We start from the raw sequence: 25,175 nt of genomic DNA on the forward strand, positions 1-25,175 counted from the left end.
AACATTCATCTATATATATAACATTTCAGTGATGAAGCAAGATGTATTACCTACCGTTCCCCTCATTGGCGCAATCAAGCAATTTCTTAATTTTGATGAAGCGTTCTGCTTCTGGAAAGCAACGCAAAGGTTACTGACACTGATTTATGGCGCTGTTACAAAGGAAAGCGTCTTCTTTCTTGACTCAAGCAGTTTCCGGTTTTCTCTGATGGCGTGAATAGACTAGTCAGGTCATTTATTAAATAAGATAATTATGCGTCCAATACAAAGTTTAGTAAATAGGAAAAGTGCTGGGAAGTGAAATGATGTCGATGAAAACGATGAGGGCATGAAACAATGATTACGAGAATATAAAGTGGCAGTTTTAAGGCGCAAGAGTTTATCTTAATATCATTTCTCTCTCTCTCTCTCTCTCTCTCTCTCTCTCTCTCTCTCTCTCTCTCTCTCTCTCGCTCTCCCCTCTATCTATCTATCTATTAATATCTATATATATATATATATATATAATATATTATATAATATATATTAATATATAATGTATATGAATGTATATATATATACTATATATGTATGTACATACAGTATACACACGAGAATATTATAATGTGCATCTGAGACAGAGAGAGAGAGAGAGAGAGAGACAGGAAGGAAGAAAGAGAAAGAAAATTTCCCGAATACCAAAAAAACCGCCATTAAAAGATGTGAAAATCCCCAAGACAGTTCTGCTGCAGGTGTGACATCAGTCCAGTTCAATTACCGTTCCAGGAATGCAGTATATCCGCGAGATCCGCACTCCAGCCACGATGGATGATACTAACATGCCTTGAGCGCCGCCGTTAAACAAACAGAGGCGAAAGTTGTTAATTGAGTTTTTGGTCTGTGTGAAGTCATTTTCTTTATTTTCTCCTTCTTTCTGACTGCACGGGAATGTACGTTCAAATGCAGTGGTCATTTTCAATTGCTGTGTAAAAATTTTTAGTCTTATTTTCTTTTTAATGTCTTAATAAGTTGAACGATGCGTGTCAATTCAACTTTTCCCCGTAACATGTAAAAGTTTCTTTCGTGTTAGGGAGCATTTTTAAAAGGTGGATTTGATCCACATCCAGAGTATCCTTGTGATCTAGTATCTGCGATGAATTTACTGACAATTGATTACAGATCATTGTTTATAAAAATATAATAATCCGTAAATTTCGAAGGTCCAAAACCACTCGGGAGAGCAACGCGCTCTGTCCTTTCTCACATTTAAACAGGATACGAACTTCATTTACAACAAATCCTGAACACCTCAAATGTTAATCGATCAACGAAATGAAACACTGCCACTTGATTGGTTCTCCTTATAACCAAAAGTTGTTTGCGAAGTAATCTAATGAAACATTCCAGCGGATGGTCGTCAAGACAACCGCATATTTCAGGGCGGCAAATGGCATTACCGTGAAGGTCACGGACACTGTGCATAGCATTGGTAACAGAAGGTCAATTAAGATCCGCACTGCTTTGAGACGAATTTCCTTAAGCACTGAATTGCATGGCGGATTAATTCTCACGAAAAATGACTTTACTTCCATTTCTTGCATCTTCTTAATCTCTCTCGATAAACAGGGAAAAAGGAACACTGGACAAGGAGCGTTTAACTTCAAGAAAATAATGCTCTAGATTTCATTATTCAAAAGGAATAAAAGGACGCATGTTCGATAAATCAGGATTCATTTACTACCTCGATCACTACCTTAAAGTTCTTTTACGGCCCTTCAGTTGCATTTTATGGTCCCGCGAAGGGTAAGCTTTGATTCTATCATCCACCGAATTTATTTCCTTTCGTCACAAGCTGATATGGTACGCCCTTTTAACGTGATCCAATTTCTTGGACGTTTATATCTGTGATTTATGTACATATTTATATAATACATACATATATATGTGTATGTATATATATATATATATATATATATATATATATATATATATATATATGATATATACACTATACACTCATACACACAATCATATACGTTGACATACTACAATATTTATGTATATACTTACATTAAGTTAAATATATATATATATAATATATATATATATATATATATATATATAAAACTTACATCATGTGTGTGCGTGAGTGTATTGGCGTGCATGTGTGTATATATATATATATATATATATATATATATATATATATATCTACATACATATATATATATATATACTATATATATATATATATATATCTATATATATATATATTACTATATACTACAAAGAAACACATAGATGCTAAAGCAATCTATTTCTCTAGAGGACCTGAAGCCGAAGAAGGTTGTATGACCCTACATAGGAATGAGGTCAATTTGCTACGTGTACCAGACTTGATTGGCAAATTTTATGACCTCATTATCAGGTAATTAGGGGGGTAACAAATTGTGTCCACTCTCCCTTTCTCTCTGTGCATATATATATATATATATATCTATATATATATATATATATAATATATATATATATATATATATATATATATATATATATATATATATATATTATTATTATATTTTGTAAGAAAACCACACCAAAGAATCAAGTATCAAAGAATTAAGAATCTCGCGTATTATCATTCACTATCTGAAGTTGTAATTTTAGTGTAACTATTAAACGAAATATGTTTGTATTCGTCTCGTATTAAATATCTTAACAATCACCTTTCAAATTCTAATACGATTCTCTTTTATGCTTTTTTTGCCTTCATCACTGTTATATTAGAAAGTTTACTATCGTAAGTCTGAACCTTTCGTTTTAGTTGTACCCAGGAGATGTCTACGTAATACACGAAAGAGACTGGTTTTAGTTTACTTTCTACTCTGTTTTAACCAGTCATCAATCCACTTTAGTTCCCTAGAATGCTGAACTGAAACCAAAAATAAAAATGTTAAGTGTAATAGAGGAGAAACTAGAATTTTTCTTATTATACAGTCACAGTCTTTCCTAACTGAAAAGAATCTTGCTTTGGGAAACAGTTCCTATCTCCTCTATGGAATCAATTTGCAAGAAATCTTAACCTATATTATGAATGCAAACTGCCTTTTATTCAACACTTTTATAACGCAAAACGAGCTTGATGGCGCGCACTACGCTGCGTTGCAACCCGACACAGCCCGTCATGTCCCCCCCTACCCTCCTGATCCCCGACCTACCCTGCCCAAACCAGGGGCAGGCAAGTATGTTTGCAGGAGGAGGGTGGATGTGTCATGCCCCCCCTACCCTCCCGATCCCCTACCTACCCCGCCCCATCCGGGACGGACAAACAAGAAAGACCTACTCGGATTTTATTATTATTGAATACAGACGAGTTTCTCATGTAATCTAGATACAGTCAGACAAAAAATATTTCATGAACGCTGGTAAGCTGCTTATGTCTACTATAATATGCACGGATGAGGAATACGATCTAAATCATGGCTAAATACAGGATGTACAGAAACAACAAAAATGACTGTATGATCTTGATTTCACACTATTTAACAGAGGTTCTTGCAATTTCTAATACTTATTGGCTTAGAGAAGTACGTTTCTTTATAGCTATCTTCTTTTTTGTAATAATGAAACGCTGATTGTCTTTAAAAAAAAAATCATTACGTACCCCAACCAGTTGAAACGGAAATGGACTGCTTTCACTAAAACAGGAAACTATACACTTGAAAAGGAGTAAAAAATTTTGAAACAATTATGTACAAACATAAAACGAAGGCTGTTTTCCCGTTCTGTCATAGTTATGGTGAAGGCAGCATTTCCTTGAGTTAAAATTCACTTAATAATTACGTGGACACACGCTATTATTCCATTACCTCTGACGATTTCATGCCATTGTGTAATTTCCTAACGCCAATATGCTTAAATATATTTTGCATGCAAACTATGCTTTCGTGCTATTAAATGTAAATATATTTTGCAAGCAAACAGTGCTTCCCTGCTATTATAAATGTGAATGATATTGGAAACTACGATTTTATTATATGACGAATCGTGTATTATGTTCATGAATATGTATTGAAACCTAATGTATAACTGAGCAAGTGATTTTATTACTTATTTTTTTAAAGGAAAAGAATTTGAACAGAAGGAGGAGGAGTCGAACAAGAAAGAATGAAAGACTTTCCATCGTCGTTATATAACCTCTATCTTTATCCAATTATTATAATGTACAATGCAATTCAAGTAGCGTGTATGTATGTGCGTGTGGTAAACTGGCGCTTTTATATTTCAAACTGATTATGATTCAGATTATTTTATCAATTCCTGAAAGAACGTCAGATTAGGATTTAAACTTAACTGGCATTTAGATATGTTTTGTTTAATTGTTTGTATGGTTTTTACGTTGCATGGAACCGCTGGTTATTCAGCAACGGGACCAACGGCTTTACGTGACTTCCGAACCACGTCGAGAGTGAACTTCTATCACCAGAAATACACATCTCTAACACCTCAGTGGAATGCCCGAGAATCGATCTCGCGGCCACCGAGGTGGCAGGCCAAGACCATGCCGATCACGCCACTGAGGCGCTTTTGTTTTATTTTGCAACAACGGATAATATTACATAACATTTCCAATTCCCGTTTGGCATCTCTGACGCCAGACGGAATATTCGAAATCAAATCGTAAAGTAATGAAAAATAACGTTAAGATCCAAACGTACACAATTCTAGTTTTTAACATACAGTTTACATCACTAAAAGAAACTCCACACCTTTGTACCAGATGGTCCTCCCCCCCCACACCCCCATTCTCTATATTCCTTCATTTCCCAATTTTTCATCTGATCGGCATCGTATATCACCGAGGATTTCGGTGTTGGCGGAGAATGGCTGCAATAAACAACGTGATTCTCAGCTGGAACAGCGCACACGTTTCTGGAGACATGTAGCCTTGCCAGTTCTTTCGACAGGGGAGGTAATCACTGGTCAGCACCTATTTCAGGTCGGTTTCAAGACGAGGGTTAAATATAGGTGAAACTATTTAAAATAGCCGTGTTGCCGACGAAGGACAGATTTGAAATAGCGGGTTTATAATCGATATCATCAGAACTGTATAATCATAACACTTGTTAAAGTATAACTTACAAAATAAGGCCGAAGCACATTTCCTTTGGGCAATTGTTGGTGCCACATTAGACTGCTCAGCAATCCAGGTTTTCATTCCACAAGAAATAAAAAAATAAAAAGTGCTAAAAGTTGCCTCTGAGGTATATGTTCAGCTTTATAAACCTAAACAACTGCATATCCTAATTGATTATTGTTAGATATGGAAAGACCCACAGCAGTTTGAAATTGGAACCTTGATCTACATCAAAAGTCAAATACATACATTCCCTTGAGGAATTAACTTTATTACATACATTCCTTTGAGGAATTTACTTTACTATATACATTCCCTTGAGGAATTTACTTTACTATATAAATTCCTTTGAGGAATTTACTTTATCAATCATATCCTTGAGGAATTTACTTTACTACATACATTCCTTTGAGGAATTTACTTTATTACATTCATACCCTTGAGGAATTTACTTTACTAAATACATTCCCTTGGGGAAATTACTATGCCGTATGTGCATATTCAAACTCTGGAAATATATAGCCTGTCTAGTCGTGTAAATAATTATCTATGGCTATCATGAAATTTCATCAGGAGACCAGAAAAAAACAAAACATTCCTTATGTTCTTTTCTCTACCTTGTACGCGTACGTACTGACAAATACGTTGTTGAACATCAGTTCCTTTGCATCCGGAATGTTGAAGAGGTCAGCAAGATCATGAATTACCTTCTTAGCTATAAAATGGAATATAGAATTTAGGCCAAAGGCCAAGCGCTGGGACCTGTGAGGTCATTTAGTGCTGAAGAGCAAATTGACAGTCAGTAAGAAGGTTTAAAAGGTGTAACAGGAGGAAAATCTCGCAGTGGCACTAGGAAACCATCTTTTTTATAGAGAGGGTGGAAAGTCAGATGGAGAAAAGAGAACATAAACAGAGGTTGGAAAATGAATAAGAGAGGTTGCAGCAAGTGGCCGAAGGGACGACGCAAAGACCTTTAAGTAATGCCTACAGTGTACCACGTGAGGTGCACTGACAGCACTACTCCACTACGGGTTATTCCTAGTTATGTTCATCGGTCTGAAAAACCGTCTATGCTTTGCAGCCGACCGACCTCGGATGCTTTTTCTTCGTTACTCGCGAGCGACTTTCGTTGTTGTTGTTGTTGGCGTTGAAAGGTTCCCTGGAGAGCCGTTCCTCGCCGGTGGACACAGGAAGTGCATGAAACGAATTCCGTATAATTATATATCTTGTAAGAGTTGTCCTTTATCATTTTGATTATGGGTTGTAAATGCTGTCCTTTGCCGTTTATTTTTAGAGACTTTCTCGGTGTTTTACCTTTTCAGTAATTTCTGCCGAGACTGATTGTTTAATTGGCTGAGTGATTATTCTAAGCGTGACTATTCTCAAGGTCGCTGAAGGTGTAAGATACAATTCCTAGGGGATGGTATTTACTTCAGATGTCTCCCGGTATTTCCTTTCATTCCGTAATATCAATGGGAATATTTTTTGGAAATTTCGCTGCAACATATCTTTCTACTTTATGATGTTTTTTTCCCCGATCGCAATGGACTTACAAAACATTTTTTACAAAATAAGTACATTTGACTTTTGATGTAGATCAAGGTTCCAATTTCAAACTGCTGTGGGTCTTTCCATATCTAACAATAATCAATTAGGATATGCAGTTGTTTAGGTTTATAAAGCTGAACATATACCTCAGAGGCAACTTTTAGCACTTTTTATTTTTTTATTTCTTGTGGAATGAAAACCTGGATTGCTGAGCAGTCTAATGTGGCACCAGCAATCACATTTGGACAAACGATCGCAGAGCGCATTACCCTTCAGGACGTAAGGACAGACAAAAGGTCGATACCAAGACGCTACGATGAACAAATCTAAGGTATAGCTGATTGATTAACTGATCTGATTTTTAAAATACCGCAAAACGCGCCATTGACGTCTTGAATATTGTAGGGACGTCCTAGTGTCCGACTGAAATTAATATTTTAACGCCGAAATCGACAAATCCACGATATTTACATAGCTACCAGCTAGTTCTACCGATATTCGTAACAATGACAAAGCCTTCCTCATTCTGCAAGCGCTTGCAAATCGAGTGCCTTCCAGACAACATCAAGCAGTTGGAGAAGAGAGGCCACCTTGCGACTACAGACGACCTTCAGCCTTTCCTACAGGCTGAAGCGATCACTTCAAGAAGACACCACCGCAGCCAACTGGAGAAAAGGAACCTGATCAACACGGCCAAGGAACTGAAGAAGTAAGGAATCATCATCGGAGAGCGGATAAAGTGGCAGTTTTTGTGCTGATAAGCACTGAGCAGATAAGAAACAAGACGACATCCTGAAGGCTGAAGGACGAAACGAATTTTCGAGAGCTCACGAATCCCATAACGAAATAGAGAAAAGCGAATGTGGTAAACAACACCGATATAATAATAATAATAATAATAATAATAATAATAATAATAATAATAATAAACCTGACCTCACGTGACGAAGGACTCAGATCCTGATATTGGGCATTCCAATGTAATTCTTCCCTCAGGTCATTGTTCTTTCTTCCCTGTAGCTGTTGAATGGCTGAAGGTCCTCTTCTCCTGTCATTTGCTGGTCCGTCTAGTTTGTTTGCACCAAAACGTTCTGAAATATGGAACAATATACTTTATTACATTCCTATATCTATCAATCTGTTTTTTTGGTCTCCGTGCAGGAAAATAAAAGTTTCTAAATAACACAAGAAATTATTTTCCTTCAGTTTATCTAACTGGGTCCCTCACCAGAAAATCACACTGACGTAGAGACGGTAACAAAAGTTAGAAGATTGTTTATTCAGTAGATCCTAAACGATATGACCGTACCATTCATTACCCGAGGAATCACTTTCTTAACACTGAGAATAGCCTTTCAAATCCCTCCCATTCAGTTTAGAACACACAACAATTAGCCTTCTGCGCTTTGGTGTTGGAGGATAGTGAAAGTTACCGAAAAGAACAGACACCAGTTTGGATTAGTTTTAATGGCTCGTGTGACTGGACGGGAAACTGCTCATTTAGAATGGAATCCCCTTAAATAACCCTCAGCGCGGCCATTTAGTATTCTGGTGGAGAAATTGACACGGTTCGAAGGGACTTAATTACGGCCAATTTCGTCAAGATTACATCCGCTCTGAAACTGCGCTGTTGGGTGATGAGTGGTAGCGTCAAGACGCCCTTGGATTACGTCTTGACGAATATAGTCGCATTCGCTTGTTTCTCATTTATTTTTTCCTAACTCATTCAGGTCGGCATACAATAGACTGACAGAATAAAGCGATTGGTGGCTAACGGTCACTGTTAGCGTTTACAGATGATTTAGCTTAATATGACATCCGAAGCTTGTTTCTGGAAAAATGCTCACGAAGTACGTTTCTTGCGGTTAGGGACACTAGATTTCGCCAATATATAGTTTTCCTTTTTTACATAATGGTAGTTATATATTAGCTGATGAAATTATATAATATATATATATATATATATATTATATATATATATATATATATATGTGTGTGTGTGTGTGTGTGTGTGCGTGTGTGTGTAAACACGTTTCTTCATAGTAACCATCGATATTCGTACAGTATTTTTAAGCGGAAAGCAATGTCATATTCATCGACAGCTACGATTATGTAGCTGTTGTGTATACACACACATATATGTATACTATATATGCCCTATATATAAAAATATATGTACTAATGATCTTTTTATCTTACAGGGGTCATCATCATTGCCAAGGAAAACGAGCCTCGTTTTGATGTCATCAACAGTCATTTAAAGACGCGAGGAGGAGAAGGTTCGAGGAAAGGATGTAGACACAGTATAGTAACCAATCAAAAGAAGGCAAAAAGTTGCATATATCATTTCGGTCAATAAAAACTGTTTTTTTTTCGTATGTCCACCCGCCTGTGGTGTTTGCGTATGGTAACACTGCATCCCGGGCTTTAGATAGTTACGCTATGTGTAAGTTTTGGGTAAATAAAAGGATATCTGGGTGTACATTTGCAACTGAAAAGTGTTTGAATAATTTACTGTATGCGAATTACCGTTAATATTCGAAATAGGATATTATTATAATTGCTGAATGTAACTATCTAAAGCCCGGGACGCAGTGTTACCATACACAGACACCACAGGCGGGTGGACAGATGGAAAAAACCGAGTATAGTTGCATGCACCTCCATGAGTGATGATTTTAATCCCGATACTCTAGCAAATACAGTAGATATAAAAGCTCAACAATAGAAACTCATAATTAATGCTGATATTTTTTCCTTTTAACAAATGTCCTATCTTTTACAAAGAACTATGGTATTACTATTATTATTATGCCGGACGAACTTCATTAAAACAGGTTGTATTGAAAATAACGGCTATTTCAGCCGCGTTTATTTTGTATAGAAACTTCTATATAAATTAAACACGGCTGAAGTAGTCATTATTTTCAATAAAACCTGTATTATTACTATTACTATATTATTAAGAGATGATTCCCTTGGATGAAAGAATTGGCGCTTTATTTCCTATAACTATCGAGTCAAGGATGGAGATTTGATGTAGTCTCATCTCTATAGTACTACTACACCCCTCCCTCCATATTTGCGCCCTTTGTTCAGTGGAAACTTTATGAGGCATGTCAATGAACATCTCAGCTTGCTCAATACTAGCAATGAAGTAAATTTGCGACTTACCTCTCTTTCATACTCTTCAGAACTGTTTTTAACCAAGGGAAGCTCCTCTTATACTCTGCTTAAACACTCATTTATTATATTAGTGTTTTCTTTTCATTCATGTTATTTTTACCTAACCTTATTATCTTTTTGAAATAGTAGAATCTAGGAATTGTATTCATATTCCCTTTCTCGCTTTACATGAAAAGAATGATTTTATCCATTAAATAATAATCGGCAACTTTATGAAATGACTAAAGCTCGTTAAGATATTTGCACAGGATTTCGGCTTTGATTCAGCAGCTAGACAGAACGAATGCGACAGTGACTGAAGTTTTATTTCGGCACCGGAGCCAACCCTTTCAGAGGAAATGGATCTCTGGTCAAGTAAAAGTAACAATGAAACGAGTAGCTATCCTCCAGCACAGTACTCTCCGACCTTCTGGAATGGATATTGCCCAACCTCCTTCCAGAATAGGAAATTACTTTTCTTTATACAAAACAAAACATTAAGTAAACGTTTAAGCCTCATATTTGGGAAGAGCACGGACTTTTGGAGCTCCACGATAAAGTTGAATGACACAACTGATCGAAAATACTCCCAAGTTTTCGTTAGAAATAGTGAATCACTTGGAATTACAACTGAGAAATAAAACACCACTAAGGAATCAGAATTATTTTTGTTCGTACGGTGTTTTTACGTTGCATGTAACCGGCGATTATTCAGCAACGGGACCAACGGCTTGACGTGACTTCCGAACTACGTCGAGAGTGAACTTCTATCACCAGAAATATACATCTCTGACCCCTCAATGGAATGCCCGAGAATCGAACTCGCGGCCACCGAGGTGGCAGGCCAAGACCATACCGATCACGCCACTGAGGCGCTTTATTGCACCCATGCCTGTGTAAGAAAAAGAAAATACACAAACGAACGAAGCGACGAACAAACATATGGCTTGAGTAAAAGCAAGACTTTCTTGGAAAGATCCAAAATGAGTCCGTAAGCAAAACCTTTGGTTTCAAGTGATGGACAAATTAAAATAAGAAATAGCTGACAGGACGTATCTTACAAAAGACAACATGAAATCGACTACAGAGTTGAGCGGACATAATTTATGAATCACTCAGCAGATGGGAAAACAGAAATTCTATGTTAACACACACACACACACACACACACACATATATATATATTTAGTACATTATTTCTGTAGCAAAACCACCTTTTATATATATAATTATATAAAGGTGGGTTTGCTACAGAAATAATGCATTAAATGTCATATGAATGTTAACAAAGAAATAAACATGGAAAAAATAATAAGTAAATGAATTCATTGTTTTTTTACAGTGATATACAATATGTTAGAAAACATTACCAAAAGAAAAAAAAGTGTAAGCAATGTAACAATATAAGTAAGGAAAAAGTAAAAGGCACTCACATATGGAGAAGAAAAAAATCTTAATTCTTGGATTTTGCAAACCTGAGTTTGCTGGTAAAAAATACTTTAACATTTTTAACAGAGAACTTTCTTAATACTCTAACGATAGTTTTTTTTTTATACTGGTCTTATCTGATCGTGTATACATCATATCCTTATAATATTAACTATTAAAGAACTTGGGGAAATCAGTCTCACTGCTATCGGTGCTACGGAATTTTGTTCATGACAGTGAACTCTTGTCTTAACCCGGCACGTATCCACTTTTGTCACAGTACACGGTAAACTCATGCCAAGTAATGTAGAATTTGTCGACCTCACAATATAGAAATGGGTGTATATAATACGTGATCCCGAGGGGCTAGTACTAAACACGACGTCCCAAGAAGCTTCCGCCATGTTTAGTACTATAGTAGATTCACATCAACCGTGTATCTGATGTCTACGCTACTCCCTGACGACGCTCCTGATTGGCTGTTGATAAGCCAATCACAGGGCTGGAAACTCTCAGTCTCTCTAGAGTGTTCGCATAGCAGGAAGTATATTCCACCTCTACTGGGGGAACATACATCCTGCCTATGTGAACTTTCTCGAGAGATTGAGAGTTTCCAGCCCTGTGATTGGCTTATCAACAGCCAATCAGGAGCGTCGTAAGGGACTAGCCTAGACATCAGATGCACGGTTGATGTAAATCTACTTATAAGACCTCGAGTGGGTGACGCGAAAGGTGGATACAAACTGGATTAATATCCAGTGAACACTGTAGTAATTCACTCTATCGTTACATTGCTTTTATTTACATTAATCCGTATTAACTATCTTATACTTTCTTTAGCCTCATTCCGAAGCCTACACGATTTTCTTATCTTTCTCTCTTTTCCAGTAGCAGAAGTGATTCCACACACGAGTCGGGATTATGGCGAAAGCTCTTCTGTTACTGACAGGTAAGACAGGATTCCAGCAAACCTGAAAACTTTCAACTTTGATATTTCCATAATGAAAAGTTTCCAGACTGTCAGATGTTTAAGGGTATTTTGTAGGTACACTCAAGCTGATGAGAATGATATTATGTAGTACATGTACGAGAGAGAGAGAGAGAGAGAGAGAGAGAGAGAGAGAGAGAGAGAGAGAGAGAGCGGGGAGGTTGTTCCTGGTAATTATGTGTGCTTGTGACTATCATGTGATTAATTGATTCCATGAAAGAGCGTAGTGTTCTTCTAAATAGTAATTCTGACCCAATGTTATTGCCGACTGAGCGGATACCAATAGCCGTTATTCAGCCAAGGTGTGAACGTGTGCCCTTAAAACATCTCACGAATTTGTTATTCATTGGAGACTTCAGTCTATAAGGTATTTCTGTATTCTGCCAAAAAAGTTGTTAAATTTCTTATTCCTCTCACCTCTGGACAGGACTGATTCTTGTTATCGGCTCATCATGTTATGGCATTCTGCATCCCACTGCAACAGCAATCCCAGCCCGTGCTAAGCCTTCTAGTCACAGGAAAAGACACCACAATGGTCATCAACCTCCCGTTTCTTCATCGTTTCGTCCTTCACCAGAAGACCCCCGGAATTGGACTCCAGTTATTAGCACCACACGGCCCCCAATGGCTGGAAAAAAACATCCTGAATTTCCTAACGACTCGGGGGGAAATTCTGAAACGCCGGCTCAGTCTCATTTAGCACCCGATGACGAAGTACTGTCAGTTTTCTTTGTTAGTCCTATTACTCCTCTGAATTCCTTGCAGTCCTCTTTTATGAGCAGCCTTATGGGCAACCGTCTAAAATCTTTTACAGACGGTAATGCATTTTCAAAAAGAAGAGATTCTTTTCATGGAAACAGTAGCCACTTGCAGCATGGCGAGAAACTTGCAATACCCAAGAAACTGGCTGAGCTATTTACTAAACATGCAATTTTAGCAGAGGCTAGTATGTCCAAACTACTTCAAGATCCTTTCAAACCAAGTATTTCCTATGAAGCAGTGGATGAAGTACTTCCAAACATGGTTGAGAAAAAGACCAGTGAAGTGTCTTACGATAATGACCAAATGTTTAACAACAAGAGAAGTGCACATGCAATCCACAGCCATCCCACACAGGCTCATGAAGAAGTCCTTGAACAACAAGATGTGGCTGAAAGTACTTACTTTCCTGCTGAGATATCACTTCATGCTGAAACAGAAGCACACATGCCACATTTCAATGCTCATTCTGTTCCATTTAGCACTGGTAATGTAGCATATCTGCCTATCAGAGCGCCAGGAAATCACAGACAACATCCACAACATGCAAATTCTTTTCATAGCTTACATAATCCAGATACCCATAAAAATTCTCATCATGTAAGCCATATCCATAGGTCAGAATTTGATCCATCAAGGAGCATATTCGACACTTCAGACATAACCAATGGAAATGGTGGAGGCTCATATAAGGTTTATGTACCAGGAGTTACTCCCTTGGAAAGTCTTTTTGCAGATCCAAATCCAACTCAGAGTCCTTTCCCAAAGCATGTACTGGCAAGAATACCGGGTTACGTTCCACCTAAAGGTGATCATCATAAAAGTCATAGGCCTCCATATGAACCACCAGTTACAGAAACAGAGTTCCAAACATATAGGCCTAATCACCATGGAGGCTTCTCTGGCATTTCTGAAGAACTTCATAAGCCTACTGATTTAGCGTTAGAAGTAGATAGACAAAGCCATGGTGTTAAAAGTACAATGATTCCGCGCATACCTGGGTATGTGCCTCCCAAAGAACCACCAGGTATCAGACAGAAAGGGTTCAGCCAAAGCAACAGGCTTCCTCATGAATTTCCTGATAACTTACCTCATGTTAACTCATTTTCCTCTGTGCCTCAACAGGAAGATCATCTACATTATGAAGACGTAATTAATGGACCTACTCCAGGGCGAGAACATTTCATTCAAAGTCAGTTTTATGATGTTCCAACATCTGTGACTGATCACCCCACACCTATCCCTTTTACACCTGATTCTGGTTACACAGAGCCAAGCCGGTTTTATAAAGTGCCTACTTTAGAATTTGGAAACCAAAATTTAAATAATATTGGGTTTACCAAAAATGAAGCCGGTACTCTTGCACAAAAGTTTGAGGTACCAAGTCAAGAATACAGTTTCCAAAGTGAAGGAAATGCTGGTCCTTTACGCCAGCAATTTAACAACCTTCAAAATGAATTCCCCACTTTCAAAAGTGGTACTTTTCACCCCCATGGGAGTCCTATTCAAGTACACAATGTTGGTGAACAGTCAGATATCTTTGTTCATGACCCAAGTCATGCAACCCAAGTTCCTGAAATTAGTAGTCAAAATACCTATGATCAAATTTCACATCAGAAGTATGATACTCCTGGCCAATCCTTTGGAAATTCTCCAACAAGATTTAGCACTCCTTATGGGGGACAAGATCCCAGAGCACCAAACCTGCATTTAGAAATTCCAGTTCAAGAATATGGTAGACCTATTCATCCTCATGTCACACATGGCCAAGGTTATACATCTGGACAAGTACTTGAGTCTCCATTTCGGCGGCTACAGACCCCTAGTCAAGAATATGGTACTCCACAGATAAGATATGGACCTCCTTCTAAAGAGCACGGTCCCATTCTCCAAGAAACATACAATGCACCTAGGGAAGAGTATGGCGCACCACAAAACTCATTTGAAACATCTGATCCAACACATGTTAATCCTCATATAACCCCAGGCATAAGGGGCCAGGGCCATGGAAATCCTGAGGCACCAAGTAATCACAATTTTCCACAACAATCATTTGTCGCACATTCACAAGACTTTGGAATTAGACAGTCACCTGAAAGTTATAACCAGGACGTAGATGACCACAGTCCCTTCTTTGAAAGTCCAAGTCATGGCCACAGTAAATCAGGGGGAGCCTTCAGCATTCATGGCTCAACTGGTGAAGTGTCCAGAAATTTCCAAAGCAGTCACAGACAGAGTCATGAAACATCACACCAGGTGAGTACCTTCACAAATAAAGACACGGGTGTACATAGAGACGATTTTCAAATACACCATCAACTTCAAGAGGACACTCATGGCTCAGATGAATTCCATCATCACCAAAAAGAGCTGCAAACCGACCATCATGCTCCTAATGTCAATTTCAACACTCAAAACTTGGATAATGATCATTCATCACAATCCCCATGCCCGCAAAGTGAGTATGATCCTGATGGAGACTGTATTCGTGGAGAAGGCTTTAAAGATTACCCTAAGTTTGAATATATTCAAGAAACTGGTTTCACATGTGCAGGCAAAGTTCCTGGACTATACGCCGATGAAGAGGCTGGATGCCAGGTAAGTCTACATTTTCAATCAATTTATTTCTCAGATATCTATAAGTTTTACGACATTTTAGTAAATTCACAGTTCTAAGGATGCATAGTTGAATAGGTCATTACTGAGTTATATTAACATGTTTGTTATATAAATTTGTGGGTTAGTGAAGAGTTTGTAGTGGATTTTACCCGAGTTAGAAAAATTACCACACCTTTTTCTATTCTTTTATTACAAACTAAATTCATCGTCACTTCTTTTCCCCTTGCAGGTTTGGCATTACTGTCTGAAGGATGGGAGGAAGTATTCATTCATTTGTCCAATTGGAACTGTATTTCACCAAAGAGTCTTCACCTGTGACTGGTGGTACAACGTCGACTGTTCAGAAACAAAAGAATTTTATCACCTGAACGAGAAGCTCATCAGTGAGTAAATGTTCTCCTAAAACAAATGAAGAGGAATGCCCAAATGAGAACCTTCAGCATTTTGATCAGTGTTACGTTGATTTCAAGACAGTACCTTCATAAGCTTCTTATTTCCAGAGCAGCAATTCAAACACTGCTTCAGCTCTGCTTTTGACAAGGACTTAGTTCTCTAAATTGTTCGTGTAGCTTCAATATTTGGGCTTTTGTCAATGTTCTCCTATGTTCGTTATATGTAGATAGGAACGCGCGACAGACATGCACCAATATTGTTAGAGATATTACAAAACAAATATGAAATTTCTCCGTACTTTAGGCAGTTACAAGTTCCTAATACGAGGGAAAGATGATTAAGTCATGTCCAGAGGTCCAAACCTGGCCACCTACTCCCTGTCACTCCTTATCATGCTTATGGCAAGGGCCCAGTCTAGCTCTAGGCCAGCATAATCTAAAGATTCTAAACTAACCAGCAATGATGAAGTCAAACAGGGCTTAACTTTGAAAAGATGTCACTCATTTTCTTTCTATCATTCCTTTCCAAATCTGACGTCCCTGTGATCATTAGGAATAACTTCTATTGAAGTTAAATATCGCAATAATTTCCCAGCCGAAAATTCTCTAGTCTTTCAGGGAAAGCCAAGAGATTATTTATTTGTCAAGGTTACTTAGTTAACATAGCAAGGCAAATGGGAAACCGCCGATACAATATGCAGACGAGTCTTCATTTTTCAGTGCTATTGGTAGAAAATTGCAGGAGGGAGATGAGAAGGCAAACAGGTCAAAGAAGATGGATTTGTTACTCTCATTATTGCCATATTTATTATACCAATTCCCTCTGAAACTGCCAATAATGATTATATGGTTGTAAAACAAGACCTCAAAAATGAATTTTGACATTCAATATATCTATTTATCATCATCATTATGCACTTGTCATCACCTAAGGAACAAGGATCCTCCTCGATGAAACAACCCACTGATCTAAACTATACCTAGTTTGTTAGGAAACCTATATATTATTTATTTGAATTTTCTTTTTTGCTCTTGAGGGTCATGTTTTAGATATGATAAATTAAAAATTACTCGTCGTATGTTACAGTTAGCATTCGTAAGACGAATCTTGTCTTACACTTTCCGAATCATATTGTAATATAATATATTTGCACAGGAATTTTGTGCCAACGAATGCAACGATTAAAAGTTTATTTTTCAATAGTGTTTCGTTCCACCCCCGCCATTTTGCAGGCTTTGTGTTTCATTTATCTGACGAAACTTTAATTGAATGGATAGAAGAAAGTGTAAGGAAAACTGCACAGGTTGTCATTCTAACAAGGGATGGTTATGGATTACAAGGAAAACTTTGTAACATCTAATGTTCATTAATTAATCATGTTTCTGATAATCTGGAAATACGATCTCTTGACGACATTGTGTTGAAATAAATGAGGTTTTAACTAACTTGACCTAATCTAGGGCACTGGGTTTACAGGGGTGAGGGGGAGCCCCTTCATTTCCACTCCCCTAAACTCCTTACCTTACCCAACCCTGAGCACTCTTAATTAAGATAAAAAGGTTTACGTCCTAACCTAACCTAACCTTGGGCGACGGGTCTTTACCCGATCCCCACAAACATTACCTAATTTACAAAATATCTCGACAAAATCACAATCAGGGCATGCATTAACATCATGGGAATGTTAGAATACATCCTTGTATTTCATCCCATTGTATTGTTCCTCACCCAAAAGTTCCAAGCTTTCCCATAGTGATCTCCACACTTGTACGATGTAAGAGGGGTCCAGCACCTCTGTAAATACGCCTAGCCTAACAAATGTCTCTCAAAATGAATGTCAGAAACATTCTAAATACACACTAAAACAATGAATCCAACATTTAAAAAACACACTAAAACAACGGAACAATCGCATTTCAACTGTAGAATACAGTTACGGCTTACCAAAATGGTCAATAAAACTTAGTACCTTAATTGAACAAAAACTCATTCGACCGAAAATCCAGTTTTCCCAGTTTGGCCCCCGTAATTGCCGGTATAATTTATATAATAATAACGTTCAGTCTCTTTAATTCATTAATATATTACAGAAATTATGTCTGAAGCGTTCAAAACACACTGAAAGAAATTAATTTCAGTCGAGGTAGCCCTCTTTACAACTACCCATCTAAAAAAATGAAAAAAAAAAAAAAAAAAAAATCCCGGTTTAGGGCGTAATATTCTGCAGATCTAATCTAACAGATTTCATTCTTCACATGATTATAATGGCTTACTCTTACCTTGTTTGAAGTGATTTTATTTGAATTCCTTTTCAAGAGGGTCCTCCTATCCTTCTTCTGTTGGAGGCCATCTTCTCAGCTGAACTTCTTTGGGTGTACTTTCCTTGATATGTCATCCCGGACAACCTACACGCTTGGGAAGTTAAGATATAGAAGAGTTTTTTTCCTTATTGTACAATACGCCTGGGTTACGTTCTTTCAACTCGGCACACCGGTAGTAAGTCTTCGGGCGTTCTCTAAGTTTGCTGGAAAGCTGATCTTGAAGGCCTCATACGAGCTGCTCAATTCCAAACGGTTAACTCTCGACCAACAGTAACTAACATGCAAAATGGGAGCTTAGCGGCATAAGATCGTTGGGGTTCAACGGCATTTTTGTTCTGACCTGAGACTTGAGAGTTGCCTTTGAAAATTGACTTGCTTAGCGGAGTTCTTGACTCTCGTAAATTAACTTATAGGTGACATGTAGTAACAGTTTTTTTTTTTTCCCTAGTGACTGGCAGTTAAGAGCTGTTGTTGAGGTTTGCATTGATAAAACCTTTTCTCATCTTTGCAGCTGAAATAGAGTGAATATTATTTTCCGAGAGCGTGAAGAGGAAGCGAAACCAGTTCCCTTATCGATGTTTACGTTTTTTTTCCGTCTAATTGATTCAGGTGCTCCTTTCGGCCAAACAAAAATGAAGAAATCACATATGTTTGATTCACATAGACCAGGTCTTTTCACTACATAAGTCCCATGAAATCATTCACTATTAAAAAGGTGAATAAAAAGCATTATATTATAGAAAATTATATTATAGAAAATATTAAATAAGTGTATCAAAATGGACTCATGAAATCAACGGCATAATACTCTGTTAAGAGTAACAATTACCCTGAATTTTCAAATGAAAATAACATTTGAGCAATGGAATGGAGGTCACATAGAAGGTATGTGAATAGCTAGACAAGAATGGAAGCTTTCACAGTATGTGTTCGACTTAGAAGCGAAAAATCAGTTTTCCTTTTACGGGCGTTGGCCCTACGGAAGAACTACGAGTATACAATAGCTGTTGGAACGACAATTCCCTGATTGCTGAATCAAATCTGAAAACTCCCAAGAACATCCACAGTATCGCCTGAATTATGAAAAGGGCTAGCCATCTGTAATAAACAATCACTCTATTAAGAGTTAAAAGAAAATGAAATTTTGTGCTCGTTTCTGTGTTGTACATGACAGATGTTGAAGCTGAAGATATCTTCTGTAAGATACGTCCAGACTTTACGAGTGAGGGTTACTTCAAAACATTCAATATAGGTCTTACAAAATACACCAATTAAACCATTTGCGTTCTAACTTGCTTATGATTGTTGTTTTACACATGGAGGAAAGGGTCGGTGAAAGGAAGGTTACCATCCGTAGGGAAATGCATCAGACAAGAATGGTGACTCGGATCAGAACAGTAGTTCCATGGGCTGGGGTTATAATGTGCATCATCCTTCTTGCTTGTAAGATCGACAATTTTCTTTGTTCGCCAGTGGGCCTTATGCTTCAGGTCTCCTAAGCCAATGCAGTTTCTAACGAAAAGTCCGGGATTTGGAGGAACTACAAAATCATATCCTGAATGATATATAGTTGTTGGGATATTTTGATAACCCTTGGGTAAAAATTCTAACCCGTCTATTTTGGTTTCATAGCAGCCCATGTCGACAAAGTACCCCTGACAGTGTATAGAAAAATACATTCTGTCGACTACAGTTAAAGAGCAGCCTTTTCCTTCAGGCGTGTCTGGAAAAGTCTGCCATTTATCGAAGTCTTCGCAATCATACCAGACGTCTGTGTCGAAATCCCACGGAATTCGACGACTCATTTTTACAGCTCCTAGCGCACTTCCCCAAGTCAGCTGGTATCGGACATTGCTTCTTTTGGCAAACTGTACGATATTCCTCGTTAGCTTATCCATCATAGCTCTGCAACAAGGAGGCAACAGGTAAGAAAACACAGTATGTAAAGGAAAGAAACAGGATATGCCAACTGATTCACAGGAAAAAGTAAAAACTTGGCCATCGTAACACTGTATTTGTTGGAGCTTCCATAGCTTTGCCATAACTAGCCAATCCTTTTCATTCATCTTCGCGGGGCCTGTAGTATAAAACATAACATCAGGACACGATAAAGCTAAGTAACCCAAGACACGAACTGTAGCAAACCAGTCACGAAATACTACTGGCCCACTCAAGCCCTTCGTGAATGGTTTTTTATTCAACAGTTCAGTTCTCACGACGAAAGGGTTCAGTACATCGTCACAATACATACATTCGTATCTTGAATGATAATACCCAGCTGTATAATGAGCTCGGTAATCAGCCATTCGTCCCTGCAGACAGCCATGATTCCAGCGGCCGTGGAGGTCCCTGGAAGCGCCACTCGCAAGCACGATTTGGTCAAGTTCATCTAAAACACGCACAAGACGCTCCAGGGAGGACTGATTGTTGAAGTTAGTTAACGACAATCCGAGGAATGTAAAAGGAGTCTTCACGCTGCTCAATGCGTCATTCATGACATCGCTGTCCTCGATCTCTTTCTTTGTTGTGATTACTGTGACGCCCTCAAAAGTCGGGTTAATCTTTTCACCTGGCGGTGCAATAACAATGACAGGAATGTCGTAATGACTCCTGATTCCTTCTATAACGATATTTGCGACAAGAGGTTCCCATGAAAGAGCGGGCAACACTGCCGTTATAACATCTCTAAATTTAGGTACGTAACCACAGTTCTCCAAGTCGATGCCATGCTGACAATAAGGCACATCGTACCTGAATTTACGAATTATCTCAGGGCACACGTGGCGCCGCTTGGTCTGAGGGAGTGTCGATTTGCCTTCTGCCCTCGGGGGAAGCTCCTCTTGCTGCCAAGGACCATCATCCACAGTTACCCTGGGATCAAGCTCTTCGATGATGCCAGCTAATTTCACTGACCATTTGGCATCAATGAGTCCCTGAGTGCCTAGTATATGCAAAGAAGAAATTTGAAGAATACATTAATTGTAAAGAAAGATGGGTTGACTCTGGAAGCTTCTTTATAAATAAATGCATCTACGAAAACTGTAGTATCGCCCAGGAAATAAAAAAAAAAGGGGGGAGGGGGCGTTCATAGTGACTAAAAATGTCATCAAATCTTAAATATTTCTGTAGGGGTAATTTCTCATTATTGATCAACTGGAAGTCATATTAATTTTTTAAAGTAAACTTGCGTATGAAGATGCAACCGTCATATAAACAGCCGATCACCGTAACTGATCAACTTGTAATATTTACCCGACAATCGGTTGATTTCGCGATGAACATCTGCGATAGTTGTTGCCAATCTCCTCTTCTGCTCGAGTCCCATGACACACACTTCGCTTGACCAGGGTTTCAAGGCTGCAAAAATAAAATAAAATAAAAAAATGGGAGAAAGATACAAATCATACATTACCCCCTTGCCTTCCTCTATTAAAATGGTAGTCTGTTTCAAAATGAGAGCGGATTATTTTCACTGCCGACATACTAATTGTGACCTAAGAAAAGTCACAATACTTGTCGAGATATTACTGTAAATGAGGTTCCTTTGTATCAATATGGACACTAGTATTATACACATACACACCTATACTAAGTATATACGCATACAGAAATTATATATGTATATATATATATATATAAATATATATTATATATATATATATATATGTGTGTGTGTGTGTGTGTGTGTGTGTGTGTGTGTGTGTGTGTGTAACTGGTAAAATTAGCAAAAGTTTGCTTCAACTCCAGTACAAACACACAAATGCATTACCTATGAGGGCAAAGGCCACATCTTTACACAGACGCATTACCTATAAGGCCAACGGCCACATCTTTATCAAAGTGTGGCCACACTACAAAGATGGCTGCCATGAACAACGATGCTACGATAACGGGCTTCCGAGTTAGGCATCTTGGTATTGACTGCAAAAGCTTACTCATCCCTGAAAAAATAAAAGTAAAATTGAACACCTATAAAAGTTTATCAACCGACTCAGGCAGATGCATATAGCATTTATTATATATATCCTCTGGTAGGAAAGGGATTAATATTCTGTCAATGGAGTCACACCACCTAGACAAATATTTCTGGTTTCGTCTGGTCCTAGTCGTATGAATTCGTTCAGTGCTGACAAGGAAACTTTGAGTAAAACGGTTCAATTGAAAGGCGTAACAGGAGGAAAACCTGCCTATGAAGCACCTATTAGGAGAGGGTGGAGGAAAGTAAGATGGAAGAAACAGAAGACGAATAGAGGTACAGTAAATGGAATAAAAGGGGTCGCAGCTAGGAGCCGAAGGGACGCTGCAAAGAACCTTGAGTAATGCCAACAGTACACTGATGGTACTATTCCCCTACGGGAGCCATTAATTGGGGACACGGTCACAGAATCGTCTATGAGGCGACTAATTTGATAATTAAATGAATGTCTATGACTCTAATACCTGCAAATGTAATGTCATTTAGACATAAATCTTTCTTTCTAATGCTATGTTATCTAGTATAATGATTTATGTTGTTGACATTACACAATACAATTACTCTAGGAATAGTTCCATAAATCGCCACTTAATCTGCCATACATTTCAACCTTAAAATTAGCATGGACGGTATTATGTTCCTGAGTTTGAACGTAATTACACACAAATATATGACTATATACACATACATTTGTATATATATATATATATATATATAATATATATATATATATATATATATATATATATATATAAATTTCAATCTTCCCTTAGAGCCTAACCTGTCCATGGGCTCCGTGACCTGACGAAATGTGTGCGCGTCTATATATATATATATATATATATATATATATATATATATTATATATATATATTATATATATATATATATATATATATATATGTGTGTGTGTATCTATATATATAATATATATACATATGTATATGTACACATGTATGTATATTATGAATGTATATTATATATGTATATATATGTATTACATTTCGTGTACAAGCTGTCCCCCTTTCAGTACGCCTAGTCCCTCACTAGCAGTCATGTTTTACTTACAATGATAGGATAAATTAATCCCTCCTCAGAGATAACCGCAATCAGTCAATAAAAAAATAAATAAAACTGCCTTTTCCAGCACAACTTTTCGGTCCAAATTACATATTGCTACATACACTATAGCGACAAAGACACTGCCCTTACTCATTCAGAAACCGCACGGTTATCATCAAATTATTTTGTCAATGTCACTATGAAATTCTAAAGTAGAAACATTAATTCACACGAGAACCCAAACCACAAGGAAATCAATACACTTAGACATGTATCCAATACTGATCTCAGATTGTATGTAATACCGTGTCTATAGATCATCCGAACAGCTGGGCAAAACGAACAGTTATTTTACCTGTTCTTAAAGAACTGAACTGCCGGGCATAAGCCAACACTACTCTACAAGAGAGCCTCTTCTGAAGTGACTATTCAACAGTACGGGAATGCCGAGTAAAGCCAAGATGACCAGAACTTTACGAATAACTATTAAATAGATCCTCTGTAACCTCAAACTTGGAGGGTAATGGGGCTATTTTTAACCAGTTTGGTTTGAAGTACAGCAAAAATGTTCACAATAACAAATTCTCAACCGGGGTAAATTGTAAGCGGACAACACCTAATAACTATCAAAACTCAGGACTGAAATGTGGACGGCATTGATGCCAATATCACACTTACTCCAGAACTGCTGTAGTACCCTCAGCTTACGAGGAGGAAGACGGAAAAAGAACAGAGAGATAAGGGAGTGAGATAAGGAGATATTATCGGTTCTAAAGGAAAATATTTAATCTCAGTAACACCGTGGACTTCAACTACTACACACACTTTTCCTCGTGTGTTTAATTCCAATCCTCGGTACCGGATGGGCCTAATCGCATAGATCAATATTCAAATACATACATAACTTTACCGTTCAATTGCTCTCAGAAAATATATACATTTGTGATAGGATTTTAGAGGATTTAGGATTATCGTAACTACTGTACTGTATACAGTCAGCCTAGGAAGAATTGGCGTAGTTTCTTAATTCATTGTTCGTTATGGAAATATTGCCATATGCAGGTGCCACATTATTTACTTAACAATAAATAATATTTCCTTTCAAAGGTGCTATACTACTTGAAATAAATTACATTATAATTGAGTAGACTTATTCAACGTATCAAAGATAATTATTTTGCAAATAAAGGAAAATATATACCGATGGGTCCACAAATTCTAATTTTATTCTCAACTTTAGCTTCGTGACAACATAAGAATTTGGATGCTTTTTAAAATAAATAAAAACTAATAGTTCTTCACGAATTCACACGGAAATGCATGCTCATGCAGGGGGTGCAAGAAATTTTGTCACAGAACTGAATATATAATACTATAATAGGCAATAAAGATTAATGCGGTCTTGAAATATTGACTATTTGTATCCTCTTGAGCATCTCAGGCGGGACGTTTACCTCATTTATTCTGCCGAATTCTTCTTGCCACTCGTTTCTTACATACTGAAATGCTGAATCATCACAGGTAGTCAGGTACAGTGTTTCTTATCACACCGAGTCCTTGCGATAGCTTTGCCTTGGCAGGCGTTTCCTGACATTGAAACATCACCGTAAGATACTGTATTGAAAATACCAATGCTTCCCATTGTTCCAAATTCTTTCTATTATCTCTCCTCGAAACAGCCACTGAGTCTGAGATAGCTTCAACATCTTATGCTTGGGACTGTCAACAGTGTCTTGAATTAATTTGAATGCACTTTACCGTTTACTATTACGTGCAAAATAGCAGCATACATTCTTCAAA

General features: G+C 37.6%; 2 protein-coding genes across 5 annotated transcripts in view; one reads left to right on the forward strand and one right to left on the reverse strand.

Annotated features, from left to right (window-relative positions):
• Nucleotides 1–17,216, forward strand: part of LOC135207304 (uncharacterized) — a 26,401-nt gene extending 9,185 nt beyond the window's left edge. The window contains exons 2-5 of one of the 2 annotated variants that reach the window (XM_064238980.1): nt 8,866–8,943; nt 12,146–12,206; nt 12,673–15,602; nt 15,853–17,216. In XM_064238980.1, coding sequence (XP_064095050.1) covers nt 12,179–12,206; nt 12,673–15,602; nt 15,853–16,014 — 3,120 coding nt within the window. In that variant the 5' untranslated portion in view covers nt 8,866–8,943; nt 12,146–12,178 and the 3' untranslated portion in view covers nt 16,015–17,216. The remainder of the gene's footprint in view (nt 1–8,865; nt 8,944–12,145; nt 12,207–12,672; nt 15,603–15,852) is intronic. The other variant, XM_064238981.1, reaches the window with a different exon arrangement.
• A 1,850-nt stretch (nt 17,217–19,066) lies between these two features.
• LOC135207305 (uncharacterized) lies at nt 19,067–24,049 on the reverse strand. 3 transcript variants are annotated; one of them, XM_064238984.1, is made up of 5 exons: nt 23,731–24,049; nt 22,147–22,278; nt 21,590–21,694; nt 21,089–21,278; nt 19,067–20,242 (listed from the first exon to the last, which is right to left on the reverse strand). In XM_064238984.1, the coding sequence occupies exons 2-5, from the start codon at nt 22,274–22,276 to the stop codon at nt 19,648–19,650; spliced, it is 1,020 nt and encodes a 339-aa protein (XP_064095054.1). In that variant the 5' UTR covers nt 22,277–22,278; nt 23,731–24,049; the 3' UTR covers nt 19,067–19,647. The 3 variants fall into 3 exon arrangements, with proteins under 3 accessions (XP_064095054.1, XP_064095052.1, XP_064095053.1); XM_064238982.1 differs by having other exon boundaries at nt 19,067–21,278; XM_064238983.1 differs by lacking the exon at nt 23,731–24,049 and having other exon boundaries at nt 19,067–21,278; nt 22,107–22,246.
• Between the last annotated feature and the right edge of the window lie 1,126 nt (nt 24,050–25,175).

The sequence above is a fragment of the Macrobrachium nipponense genome, chromosome 32, assembly GCF_015104395.2.
Source record: "Macrobrachium nipponense isolate FS-2020 chromosome 32, ASM1510439v2, whole genome shotgun sequence".
In the NCBI taxonomy this organism is placed as follows: Eukaryota; Metazoa; Arthropoda; class Malacostraca; order Decapoda; family Palaemonidae; genus Macrobrachium; species Macrobrachium nipponense.

Coding starts and splice junctions, on each gene's coding strand:
- LOC135207305 (XM_064238982.1), bottom strand. CDS start 22,276: ATGAGTAAGCTTTTGCAGTCAATACCAAGATGCCTAACTCGGAAGCCC. Junction 21,695..22,146: donor TGTGGCCGTTGGCCTTATAG/GTAATGCGTCTG, acceptor TTATTTTTGCAG/CCTTGAAACCCTGGTCAAGC. Junction 21,279..21,589: donor CGAAATCAACCGATTGTCGG/GTAAATATTACA, acceptor TGCATATACTAG/GCACTCAGGGACTCATTGAT.